Source organism: Saccostrea cucullata, unplaced genomic scaffold, assembly GCF_032062105.1.
Source record: "Saccostrea cucullata isolate Sc308-1 unplaced genomic scaffold, CSIRO_AGI_Scuc_v1 ctg7518, whole genome shotgun sequence".
Lineage (NCBI taxonomy): Eukaryota > Metazoa > Mollusca > Bivalvia > Ostreida > Ostreidae > Saccostrea > Saccostrea cuccullata.
In genome coordinates this window covers 1-13,458 of record NW_026939173.1, presented here as the reverse complement: position 1 = coordinate 13,458, position 13,458 = coordinate 1, and the positions used below count along the sequence as shown (strand labels likewise).

Here is a 13,458-nt window from a genome sequence, read left to right as displayed (position 1 = left end):
CATGTACTCAGCACTTTTTTGCCATAAAGCAGTGGGGGATCTTTTTTGAGGCAGCATCTTCTGCGACACTGGACATAAGATTTATGGTCCCTTCTGAAGGACCGTTTTCAACGTAACTCATTTAGATTTGAACCTGCGATTTAAAATTAGCCACTCACTTCTCAACTCCACAGCAAAATGCTCCAGAACTACTGCATATCTCATGGCCCTCAAAAAAAGTACTTTGATCGTCTATAAGCTCTGAAGGTTGATGGAAGGTTTGAAAAAGTATACTCGTATGTCTGGTCTTTGCGTTTTGAGAATCTTGTATATTTTATTCAATTTATATAAATGTAATGGCGTGAGATATTTTACGAGTTCAACTAAATAACAGTTGGGAATTAATTAATCACAAATTTTGCTTTTAAACGGCATATGTACGATACTTAGCATTTTGTTCACAAATCGCTTTCTTTTGTACTTTTATTTATAAAGGTAATTTTTCATTAAATTTTAGAATGTTTTTTTCAAAGCTACTGTCAGAAAATAAAATTGTTTACCTACCTACCGACCCAACATGAGAATTTAGGGTCGGGTTAGGGGAAACAAAGATATTTTTAATTCCGGCCTTATACGGTATTTTTAATGGTTTACATATTTTTAAAAATATTTAAGTCCGTCGGACGTTAAATGGTGTCCCGTGTCAAGGATGGCAACCCCCTTGGTACGTACAAGATCGTTTCTCTGGAGTTCGAAAAAGAGTAAGCTCACTGGGGGCCGCCAGAGAAACCAAAAACTTAAAAAAAAACGTTCATATTAACAAATAGTCCGCCGAAATATGGGTGAAAAATTGCCGACTCGGCGTTAAAAAATATAATCAATCAATCAAGTCTGAACATGAAGGTATAAGAATTTGGTTCATAAATTCATTTGTTGCTCGCGTTTCATTTTTCTCCATGGTCATGTTTCAGTTTTGGAAACATTTTATTGCAACATTTATTGTTAGCAGTCTTCCTATATTTCAATGGAAAAGCTTTCAAAAAGTTTTAAGCAGTTGGTTTAACAGTACTATAACATTAAAACTTCCACATTGGGAAGCCTGAAAAGAAATCCCCTTGTGATGATCATAAAGGTAAACAATTAAATTTGATTTACTACATATAACTGAAAGAATTTGAATGTTGGATAGAACAGCAATGCATTTCCTCTGAATTTTTTTTCAGCCTACTGAAAAGAAGACAATCACAAGGAAGAAGACCCTTCGAGACTTATATTTGTACAAGGATGTGCCAGGACAGGGGTATGTAATGCCTTCATAGTTGGAGGGGTATAGATGAAGGTACCGTCAGACTTTAAAAATGTCTTTACCTACCTCATGTTTACAAATTACGTCGCTACCTACCTCATGTTTACATATTACGTTTGGGATCTGGCATAACTGAAGAATTACCAGATCCTTGGGTTTTTGCAGGTGTAAATCCTTAAAGACAGGGAAAACAAGTTTGCCATGAGCCGAAATTATATGAAGTTCACAAAATTATTTGATGACTTGAAGAAATTAAATATTTAATGATGGAAAATAGAAAACATTGAACTAAGGCTAACAATTTTTGTACTTTTTTTCAGTGTAGGACTTGTGCTTACAATTCATGTTTTTTATGCATAGAGCATATTTAAATAAAAAAATGAGTAATATTGTGTAAGGATATACTCAAAAAATAGGTGCTCAATCCATTTGAAAACTTCATTTATCACCTTCTGAATAGTTTTTTTGTAATTTTGCATATATGTATGTTCATATGGTGATGTGAACAAACAAGCTCGCAGCCTAATTTAGCATTTAAAGTGTTGTTTTTATCTGAATAAAACTATGAAAATTAAACAATCTTCTTTTTGGGGGTGGGGGTATGTAAAGGGTTGTGGTAAAAACATTTTAATAAAGAAAAATAATTTAAATATTTCAAAATAATTGCAGCTGATTTCCTTTCACCATCGCCTTATTTTACCGGATAAATTACTGAATATTAATTAAAATGAATTTCTGCAATTTTTGAAAAATACACCTTCGGTATAAATAAATCCATTTAATGTGCCTTCTTTTAAACGCTTCTAATAGAGGTTAGTGATTGGTTGATCAGTTGATATTGTTTAACACCAGATCGGTAACATTTCAGTCATATTTCGGCGGTGAAATGAAGACAGAATATTTTTTTCTGAATTTTTAAGAGTCTTATACAATTCATGGGAATAGAGATAATTAAGATGCCAATACTGTTTGCACTTATGGGAAAATTAGTGTAAAACTTTGCATATATAGAATGTTTAATTTTTTTTAGAGATCAGTAAGAGCTTTCTTTTTATGTTCAGAAAAATTCATGTCCGCCGTTTTACTGATTTTCCCCGTTATTACCTAAAACGGCCTATCTCACAGTGTTACATATGTAGGCTATAGTTTATTACAGCGATTTAGAATTTCTACAAATTTTAAAGATTGTTTTATTGACTCACTTTCAACTTCCTAAATTCATCGTATTAAGATAATATAATTATGTCAAGGAAGAAAATTGAGATGCAAAAAAAAAAAAAAAATCCAAATAACTGACCTTGTCCTGCGTTTCCGCTACAGTTAAATCCATGGCAGCATGTCAAAAACATAGCCTTTTAAACGGGGTAGGAGACACATGAGAACTGCTTGATTTGCTTCCCTTTTATCGGATTCCGAGTACGTGTATATAAAATAAGAATATGATCTGGAACATCTGAATAATTCATTTCTTTTTTGATCAGTTTGGGCAATTGATAGTCAATTAAGGTAAGAAACATTTTACTAGGTTTATGGACTGAGTTGATGAGTGCTTAAAACTGATGATGCAGTAAATATAAAGACGTAATATACTTGTAGGAAAGCGAGTATACCTTTCTGCGCAGCGGAATGTGATACATACGCCCCGAGTTAAAATTCATTTTTCCGACTTTGTTTTAAAGAGCAAAGCTCTTTTAAAGGTAAATTATTAAGATGATTAAAAATTGAGATAAATTGCTGATCGTCCAGACATTATTTTCAAAGACAAAATAAAAGAAAAGGATACCTATTCTTAATCCTGGTGATTTTTTTTGTTGAAACTGAATTACTTTGCTATATCATTACTTCTTCAGATAGCCTTAGAAGTGGATGAGAAATTGGCAGGTTTGTGTGTAAGTACATAGAATGATCTAAGCATCTCTTCAAAAATTTACTCTCAACTACCTAGTAGTGCGTGAACATCTTAAATATTTTTATTACCGATTTAAAGTTCTATAATGTCAGATATATTTATACCCCCCGCTTGAAAAGCGGGAGGGTATATAGTAATCGTTAATTCCGTCCGTCCGTCTGTACGTCCGTCCGTCCGTCCGTCCGTCTGTTACGCTTTGGGGTACCCATCTCTTATCCGCAACTCCTCTCATACCACTGAATGAAATTTGATGAAACTTTCACAGAATCTTTATTACATATTGCCATTGTGCACCTCCTATTTTACTTTTTGATCCGACACATATTTTGGGTTTCCCGGCCACAGGAAAACATGGACTTTTTCACCAGTTATAACCATATGGGAAGCGGGGGGTATCATTTAGTGAGCTCATCGCTCACAGTACCTCTAGTTTTTTTAAAAATCGATCACTCATTTTTTCAGTGTCCGTGTACTTAAAGTTTATCAGTTTTACAGGTAAATTTACAAATTGTCGCAGAGACGGTGAAGGGAACAGGTTATCAGATTTCATTTTTTTAAATTGCACCTGCTTAAGTATGTACCTTTAATGAAAACAATTATTGCAGAAATAATTTAGGTTTATCACTGAAGGGCAAGCTTGACGTGAATGTTCTCTGAAAAGCTGTTCTTAGGGATGGACATGTATAAAGACAAGATCCCTTTAAAGTCCGCCATTTGCAAAGTACTTCTGACATCAAATCTTATCAATTGGACAAAATAAACAGGGAAAACAAATTTCCAGAGGCAATCAAAGTCTAACCTGCCCGTCATTGATAAACATTTATTGTTTCTGCACTGATGGCTTTCATTTAAATTACGGAATTTATTAGGGGGTATATTTTAAAATGTAGGCAATTTTTAAGAGTATTGTTCTCTATAAATATTTTTATTATTAAAGTATTTGTTATCAAGTGGTAGTTTCTATTTGTTAATCAATTACATGCATATATTTATAACTGTTTAGTGTCAACTTTATAAACCGCAAAATTTTGGAGCTATTATAAAAATATTTTTAAATTGGACATGTTGACCGTTGATGAAACCTCAAGGTGCAGTTATCAATGCTTTCAATGTACATTTTTTCTTCATAAGGACAGATGAACAGCAGATACAGTGTAGTAACTCGATAGGGCTTTGTGATATATATCTTTTTATAATACACAGGCTTGTTACTCTGCAGACTTAACATGTGGCGATTTAAACTTGCATTGTTATACCTTAGGGTTTTTAAGTTAAGACATTAATTTAGGATTTCAGTCATGTTATATTTAAGTGAGCTAACCTTCGATGACACAAAACCCTTAAAATGTCATTTGTAGCGAAAAAAGGACGAAGAAGTGCATTAATCAAAAGGTATTTACATCTATGATGAGAGAAAAAAAATCAGCATATATTTAGAGTAATATATTATTCAAATCATCATGCGCAGTGAATGAAGTCAATAACTTTGGGGACAATCTTGAATCTAATATCTTAAAATTTAAATGCACCAGATAGGTCACTTTAACCGTATTGTCTTTATATTGATTTATATTACACGGGCTAACGGCGGGTCATGTGGGGTATTGTCATAATATCACGCTATGAAGTTGGCATGTTGGGTAATAATACAAACTGTTTATCTACATAACAAAGTTCTACAATTATCCATTAAAAATTCTGAAAAAGACCCTGACGATATTTGGATTTTTAAGTATCCAGTCTATCCTTAACTAAAGAAAGTATTAATATAGAAACATTGTGCATTGTTAAATATTTCGGTTTCAGTTATAAGTAAAAATAAATTTTAATCCTTTTTTTAAGACAATATTCCGAGGACAAAACTGGATAACCAAACGGTTTTCAGATAAAGCAGGTAAATTTACGATCTTTCGTAAGGAAAGTTTTGTTTTGAATTACGCCTCAAATAGTGCACGGATATTTAATATGATAAAATGTAATATATGTGCGTGTATCTTTCCATTATTTCTTTACAATAAAAGCTGTATTACGAAGCGCTTTATTAAATAGTGATATTAAACAATAAAAAACTGATCTCATGGTACAAACTTATAATGATTTTTAGATGTACACGTTTGTTTTATAAGAGCAAAGCTTGATTAGTAATTACGAGGGTTGTTCGAAAAGTTCGTGGACTCCTGTCATATCTTTATACCCCCCGCTTGAAAAGCGGGAGGGTATATATAATCGTTAATTCATCACATAACTCTAAACTGGCTGTGTTCCGTCCGTCCTTCCGTCTGTCCGTCTGTCCGTCTGTTACGCTTTGGGGTACCCATCTCTTATCCGCAACTCCTCTCATACCACTGAATGAAATTTGATGCAACTTTCACAGAATCTTTATTACATATTGCCATTGTGCACCTCCTATTTTATTTTTTGATCTGACAAATATTTTGGGTTTCCTGGCCATCGCAAAACATGAAAGTTGCCATTATAATCATAGGGGGGGGGGGGGGGCGGGGGGTATCATTTAGTGAGCTCATTGCTCACAGTACCTCTAGTTTTTATTTAACGTCATATGCAAACCAATTTTGGTAGGAATATTTTAACAATAAATCCAAATGGTTTGTGTTTAAAAAAATTAATATATCATAATTAATTTCAAACCACTCCAGAATTTAAAACTGCAAAAATCGGATCGCGGAGCAGGTCAAAATTTAGAACTTCACAAACAACACATGAAATACATATGGCACTGTCTGTAGTCATATTCTCTGTAAAAAGGAGCAAAAACGGGAAAAAAATCATAGACTTTGAAATTAAGGACTGTTAAATTGATTCATATTCCAAATTATGGCTAAATATTTTGATTGCTTTAGAAGATATAAATTTGGGAAGAAAAAATCCTTGAAAGCGGCAAAAATTTTGACGTTGTTGAACGTTTTTTACAGAGCAGCACGTAACGATGCAATTTTGTGTTATACTCGGGAAAAAATCCTCGATAAATTCTAAAAATGTTAAAGGAATAAAAATATTAAGTCACTATTAAGTCGTGTATGTGTTTATAAATGGTACAGACGGTATTTGAGAGACAGAGGCTCTGTATCGGACGAGGACAATCTGTGAAGAAACGGTTTATCTGATAAAATCTGATCAAAAACTTTAAAAATTTGGTACGTCATGAAAAGACATAGCGCTTCCGAGTTGCTGATCTTGTAAAAGCACAGCTAAGTGGTAAAAGAAATTAAAACATTGACAAAGGAAATTATACAATGAGAGCAATTGTTAGAAAAATGAATTTCAAGTGCTAGAAAAGGGTTTTTTAATAAGTGATTATTGAACTAAACTGTTGAAATCTATAGGGATAGTCCTTTTAAGAAATTCTTGATGCTATGTTTTTGACGTTACATCGCCGTTAAGTATGCTCCGCGGGTACAAAACATGTTGATTTTAAAATGAAGTAAATTGATTTCTATTAAATCGAATGAAATAAAACTTCACTCATAAACAAAAAAAATATTTTTACACAGGATATTGAGCTTATTTTCAATTTCTTGAAAGTAGTATAACGAAGATTGACATCGTCCACGAACTTTTCGAACAACCCTCGTATATATTATAAACATAAAATTTTTGGATAAAAGAAAAGTTTTACGGGGTGTATTTGTCCGTCTATTACTGATTCTGGTTCAATCGTGAGCTTTCCTCTTATTGTTGAACCCAGATTCTTTTAAACCTCAAGACACAAACACGAGTTACAAATTTGTACTTTTATATAGAAACAGCATGGAATAAACTTTTACATGAGTTTGGGATGTATCAGCACCGAAGGTCTGATTCCAACTGACTATAATTTTAACAACAAAACATACATACTGAACAAAGACAGAGTAAAATAAAAGGATTAACAAAAGGTATATAGAAATCAAGTATCAAACAATTATTGAGCGAATGGTGACATTTTAGCAGTATGTATATAATAGAATTAAAGATGAAAGATTAAGTGTCAATAAATATAAACAGATGTCAATTAAGGAATTAACTGTCCAATCTCTGACTATGCCTCGGGTGGGATTAAGGCTGTGCGGAATTTATATAATTGATCACATTTGCCGAAATGTAAGAAAAGTTTTGACAATAATTTACACAAAGTCCGAAAAGTTAATTTACACTGTAATTTATAAGTCCAAAAATGTTGTATTTTACATTTGAGGTTACTAACACATTTCAGTCTAAATAACATGTCATAAAATCATTTCTAATGCTCTTCTTTGTCTTCAAAAATATTTATGGTATAGTATAATACTAAATTTATGCAGTTTTTCTCCTTAAATAATCGGAAGTTGTCCATTTTGTTTCCATTGGGACTCTTTGATATATTTCAAAACTACAAAAAAGACTGGTATGTTCTATATTACTAAGAAAGATTTCATTAAGAAAAGTTTTTATTGGGCATTTGTTCACTTCCTGTGACAACCGGAAGTGATGTTTTCATTAAATTCTTCGATTGTTCTTGCATCTCCTTTTGCCTACACATTTTGATGTTCAAGATTTTCTTTCACATTGCGCTTTAAAAGTTTGATGTCTTATTCTTCTTCCCTTTACGAGATCTAGTTATGATAACTTCTCATTTTGAGGACAGGAAATCACGCATTGGAAGTGAATTTTTTAAAGATACTGAATGGCAATTACTTAAGACAGTTCGTTTGTTAATAACATATCCAAAAATCATTACAAATAATGCATCTATAAAAAATATTTACTGGAAAGAAAAATATGTCAAATTATGAAGCTTTTCTCTTATAACCTGAAGTTGTGTTCTTTGTTTTCGGTGTTACTGGCTTTTTTCAAAACTACAAATAAGATGCTATTGTGTGATAAAAAAAGTTTCCACAAGGGAAAGTTGACTTTTTGGTCCTAAAACGTCTGATCACTTCCTGTGACGACCGGAAGTGATGACAGACGATCTTATCCACCATGGAATTGCTAACCCATCAGGATATACCACTTGTCAAAGTTTTACGGTGTGTATCTTTCCGTTTAAGAGATCTAGCTATAATAATTTCTCATTTTGAACCCAGGAAATCACACACAACCGGAAGTGAATTTTAAAAAAATCAGTTGAATTAACTGTTACTGTAGACATTTGTAGTCTGAATAACATAGCCAAAAACAGTTGCAAACACTTTATCTATAAAAAATATGCATTGGAAAGAAAATATTCAAATTATTTAGTTTTTTCATTTATAACCGGAAGTTGTCATTTTTGTTTCTGGTGGAGCTGATATTTTTTGAAACTACAAATAAAGTGCTATAATGTGATGCAATAAACGTTCCATACACACCTATATAAAATTTTAATTTCCTTTCTTTGAAAAAAAAAAACTTTTTGTGACGACCGGAAATAATTTAGGACAATCTATATTTGTTTGTTTTTCCCTTGTGCACACAAAGCATTTAATATACATTAGTTATAGGAATAACCACTTTGCACCGTTTCATAGATATAGCTATAAGAACTATTCATTTTGAGGACAGGAATTCTTATCACGGACCGGAAGTGAATTTTTTTAAACAAACAAAGATATTTGACGTTACTTTAGTCATTTGCAGTCTGAATAACACTTTTAAAAGTCATTTCGAAAACTTCATCTATAAAAAATATTCATGGGAAAGAAAAATACTGAAAATATGCAGTTTTTCTCTTTTAACCGGAAGTTGTCGTTTTTGTTTCCGGTGGGACTGACATATTTCGAAACTACAAATAAGATGCTATAATTTGATGCAAAAAAAGTTTAATAAAAGAAAAGTTGAAATTTTTTATTTTTTCAAATAGAAATTTCCTGTGACGACCGGAAGAGACGGCGGACAATTTTAACCCAATTGGATTTGCCTACATATCAAGAAAATATCATCCCTGTAAGTTTGGTGCCTTAATCTCTTACCGTTTACTGAGATCTCAAAATTAAATATTTTTTTAAAAAAGCGGAAATCGGACATATCTGACGACCGGAAGTGAATTTTCAAAAAAAAAAAAAACGTCTCGGGGTATTTTCATTGTCTATCATCCCTAAAAATTTCAGGAAAATCCGTCCAGCCATCTCTGAGAAATCCTGCCGACAAGATTTGGGGAAAAAAATAATAATAAGAATAATAATAAGAAAAAACAGTAGAAGTCACTATAAGGTTTCCAAAGTCTGAAACGTTAATTTACCTTAAATATAAAATTGTTGGATAAAAGAAAAGTATTAAACTTTCAAAAGATAAGAAATATTCAAATGAAAACGAACAATGGGGAGGAAGCATTTTAGGAGAATGCTCCTCACAATATTTTGAAAAGATCTTAAAGAGTTTCTCTCTTAAGTGAAAGTTTGTCGAGAAACAAAATCTTTTTAGCGAAATAGATCACTTAAACAAAATACATTCCGAAGTATGTATAAGAACCCATGCAGGTATGCACAAGAGCTTATCGAATTGAGACAATTTTTTTATTTGCTAAAAAATTGTCACAGTTTGAAAGCGATTTCTTGTGAATTGTATGTTAAATGAAAGCAAAATTAATGCATTGTAAATACATGTATATACAATTTGAAATCATTTGTTGCTTGGATGAATTGTTCTAGAACAACACGGAAGTTACTGGATCGATAGGACATGTATATGGTTCAACGGAATGGAATTTAAATCTACAAACCTTTGAAAGAGAAAGTAAGACCACGGTTATAAATTGAAATGAAATTTACAATTTTGTTTTGCGTTTGTAGGATAACAGATAGAAAAGGATACGCGAAGAATGTTAACAAATGTTCAACGAAAGAACTTCGTTATTTCATGGTACTACATCATGAGCTTTTAAAAAAGTAAAAATTTGTTGAGAAATATCAGGAAATGAATTCGTTTCGTCTGACAGCATTATTGATATTTCAAGGAGTTATTTTAATTCAAGGTAAGACTGCGTTTTCAAATGTAATTTCCTGACAGGTGTACAAAACATGCTTTACAAATCATAGGTTAGGTGGATTGACTGGAAATGGATTGAAACGATAAGGAATGTGTTCATTCTAAAAAATTAATCATTACAAACCACGAGCACAGTTAACCTGCCCCTGCCTGTAAACTGGAACAGAAAGTAATCCCTTATCAATCGATCAAATCTGAGGTATGTCTTGTACCATGCGTAAGCCCCCCTCCCCCCCTGAAGATTTGCAGTGCTATCTCATTTAAATATTTTTTGCGCAATACGCATATTGCTTGTTTTAAGTCTCAGGGAAAATAGAAAAATTGTTTACATCTACTACTGACATTACTTTCGAAATTGTATAACACAAAAAGGAAAGGATTCGTACAAACCTATCTTTATCAAGAGGACAGTAATATTATTCATCTCAGATTTTAATCTTGAACGTTAAAGTCATTTTTTAAAGAATTAAAAAAAATATAACAAATATAAATAGATAAGAAGTGTTTAACGGGATGGACAAGAGGTTGTTGATATTGTGGTTTACTTTATAAACCATAAGAAGGTTTTTGTAACATGTGCTTCTAGTTAGCACTGTGCCAGTAAAATTCTTCAAAAAATCTTTATTGTAGGAATAATCAGAAATGAAGAAGAATTAGAAAAAGGGACCTGTCATTTAAAAGAACTGCGGGTTGAGGTGTATCTGGAATGTCAAGTGAAGAACGTTCAGATCAATATTGTGTCAAAGCTGTCTCAAAACAACTTGGCACATTGCCAAGACGACAGAGGAGAACTATTATGCTATCCTAGTGAAAACAGTTTCTATAATGAAAGCAGTGGACTTTTAGTATTTATTACACAGTTTAATCACACTCACCACGCCGGCTATAGACTGTGGATTAATGCAACATGTCAAAATCACACCAAAACGAGGGAGAACGTTCTACTAAAACCATGTGGTGAGTTATGATAAATGTCTGTTTTCCTTATTTTCATTTCAGAATGTAAATTATCCAAGAAACAAGAGGCCCAGGGGCCACTTCGTTAACATGAGCAACTAGCTAGGTAAAAGCTAATATCACTTCAGTATTCAAAAGTTTAAATTTAAAAGTTGGTTCTAGGAGGGAGGGATTTGAACCAACTTAAATCTTTACTTTTTTGATGCTTTATATTGATGATCAATAAAGGCTTTGTTGTTTTTTAGTGAAGAATATGAATGATTTTCCTATGTATTCCGACAAAAAACCTTGATCACCCATTGTGGTGCATCTCGACCCCTTAGGTCATGTTTTGAACAAACGGCAATGTCCCTAGGAAACAAAAACAATGATCTCAGCTTCTTTGTTCTCGATAACGAGGATTTCAAAAGATTTTTTTCTGTTATCCTTCTTATAACTTTGATCAACCATTAAGGCCTCAGCCTTGCCCAAGGGGTCATGATTTGAACAACTTTAATCTACACTACCTGACAATGCTCTCTTATAACTATGACTATGCTGTTCTTGAGAAAAGTTGAAGATTTTTTTCTTTGTATTGCTATGTTTAATTTTGTGGCTCAACCAAATCGATCAATCAACAAATCAATTAATAAACACTACCTGATAATGCTTTCACTTAACTTAGGCTTTGCTGTTCTGGAGAAGAATTTTAAATATTTTTCCTATGTATTCCTAATGTATGTTTTACCTTGATACCCCAGTGTGGCCCCACCCTAACGTTGGGGGTCATGATTGAATCAAAGTTTAAACTTTATATCTTGAGAATGCTTTCATATAGCTAAGACCAATCATGGTTTTGCTGTTCTTGAGAAGACGATTTTTTCTGTGTATTCCTATGTTAAACTTTGATATCCCACTTTGGCCGCATCCTACCCCCGGGGGGGTGATATCTTCACCTAAGGATGATTATAACTAAGACCAATCATGGCTTTGGTGTTGTTAAGAAAACTATAATTATAAACGTTGATACCCCCATGTTGGCCCCACCCTACCCTGGGAGTCAAGGTGTGAACAAACTTTTATCTCATAATCAATTGTCAATGGTATTATATCAAATATTAACAGATATATACGAAAAATATCAGTTTGTTATATACTTTTATTTATTTTTTGTATTGTTTGAGTTCATTTTACTGAAATTTAATACAATTATAATACAAAACAATGATATTCATGAAATTTATAATACTTTAGTATTTAAAAAATGATCAAAGATGTTTGCGTATGTGCTATTATGTATTAGATTTATACAATTTTGAAATTTTCAATATTAAAAACTCTGTCTGCTGTTAAAAAATCTTTGTAAACAGTGTATTGTATGATATTTATATAAATAAATGGAGAGAAAAATTTAATCTTCAACAACTGCATCAATACTTCCAGAGGATGCTTTCCCTCTAGTTTAATCAAGTTGTTCTTGAGAAGCAGATTTTTCCTATGTATTCCTAAGATAAACTTTGATATCCTATTTTGGCCCAACCCTATCTTTGAAGGTAATGATTTGATAATTTTTAGCTCTACTGGTCAGAGACCAGAAGAGCTTGTGTGATAGTAATGCGTCTGTCTGTCTGTCTGTAAACATTTTTTTACAAAATGCTACACTCCTACAGTTTTGGTCACATTTCAATATAACTTGGCACTCAAGTAGAGTATACTACGATACATAATTTTGTGCATCAATATTTGATTTCGATGAACGGTTTTTCCGTGGTTACTAAAAATAAATTTTTTTGTTAAATTATTTCAAAACGTTACTCCTCCTACAGTTTTGGTCTGATTTCAATATAACTTGGTACACAAGTAGACTATACTTAGGTACATATTTCTATGCATCGGTTTTTGATTTCCGTGAACGATTTTGCGATGTAAAAATAGAATGTTCCATAAAATTATTTTAAAATGCTGTCACAAACTTTATACATTTTTAGTTTGATTACGATATAATGTGGCATTCAGATAGACTACATTAAGATACATTATTGTCTTTATTGTTTTTTAAATTTATTTTGATGAATGATGTTGCCATGGTAACCAAAATTGAAAATTCTTTAAAATTTCATTAAATGCTACTCCGAAGGTTGTAGTCTTATTGCAGTATTGCCACAAAAAGTGACTTAAGCAAGGATCATTATTCTATTTATTGGTGTTTTAATGTTTCAAGTTCCAACTGCTACTTTTCTCTTCCTTTGTTATAAGTATAAACCAGTAGAGCTACAGTCTAGACAGAGATTTCAGGTTTAAGAATGAAAGAATCTATATCGCAATTGATCGAGTACACGTACAATTACGAGTGTAAAATGTGTATATGGTATCTTTTCAGTCAGTG

The 13,458-nt window shown here is 32.3% G+C and overlaps 1 protein-coding gene across 2 annotated transcripts; it reads left to right on the top strand.

Annotated features, from left to right (window-relative positions):
- Positions 1–2,685: 2,685 nt before the first annotated feature.
- On the top strand, positions 2,686–12,625 carry LOC134252455 (uncharacterized). Of its 2 annotated transcripts, XM_062734946.1 has the most exons (4): positions 2,686–2,791; positions 9,941–10,122; positions 10,767–11,093; positions 12,516–12,625. In XM_062734946.1, exons 2-4 carry the CDS (start codon positions 10,065–10,067, stop codon positions 12,536–12,538), a joined length of 408 nt encoding a protein of 135 aa, XP_062590930.1. In that variant the 5' UTR covers positions 2,686–2,791; positions 9,941–10,064; the 3' UTR covers positions 12,539–12,625. The 2 variants fall into 2 exon arrangements, with proteins under 2 accessions (XP_062590930.1, XP_062590929.1); XM_062734945.1 differs by lacking the exon at positions 2,686–2,791 and having other exon boundaries at positions 9,744–10,122.
- Positions 12,626–13,458: the final 833 nt, after the last annotated feature.

What these genes read in the sequence shown, in the direction of transcription:
- LOC134252455 (XM_062734946.1), top strand. Translation starts at nt 10,065, where the DNA reads ATGAATTCGTTTCGTCTGACAGCATTATTGATATTTCAAGGAGTTATT. An exon ending in AGGAGTTATTTTAATTCAAG is followed by an intron (nt 10,123 to 10,766) that starts GTAAGACTGCGT and finishes TCTTTATTGTAG; the next exon opens with GAATAATCAGAAATGAAGAA. An exon ending in CGTTCTACTAAAACCATGTG is followed by an intron (nt 11,094 to 12,515) that starts GTGAGTTATGAT and finishes CAATACTTCCAG; the next exon opens with AGGATGCTTTCCCTCTAGTT.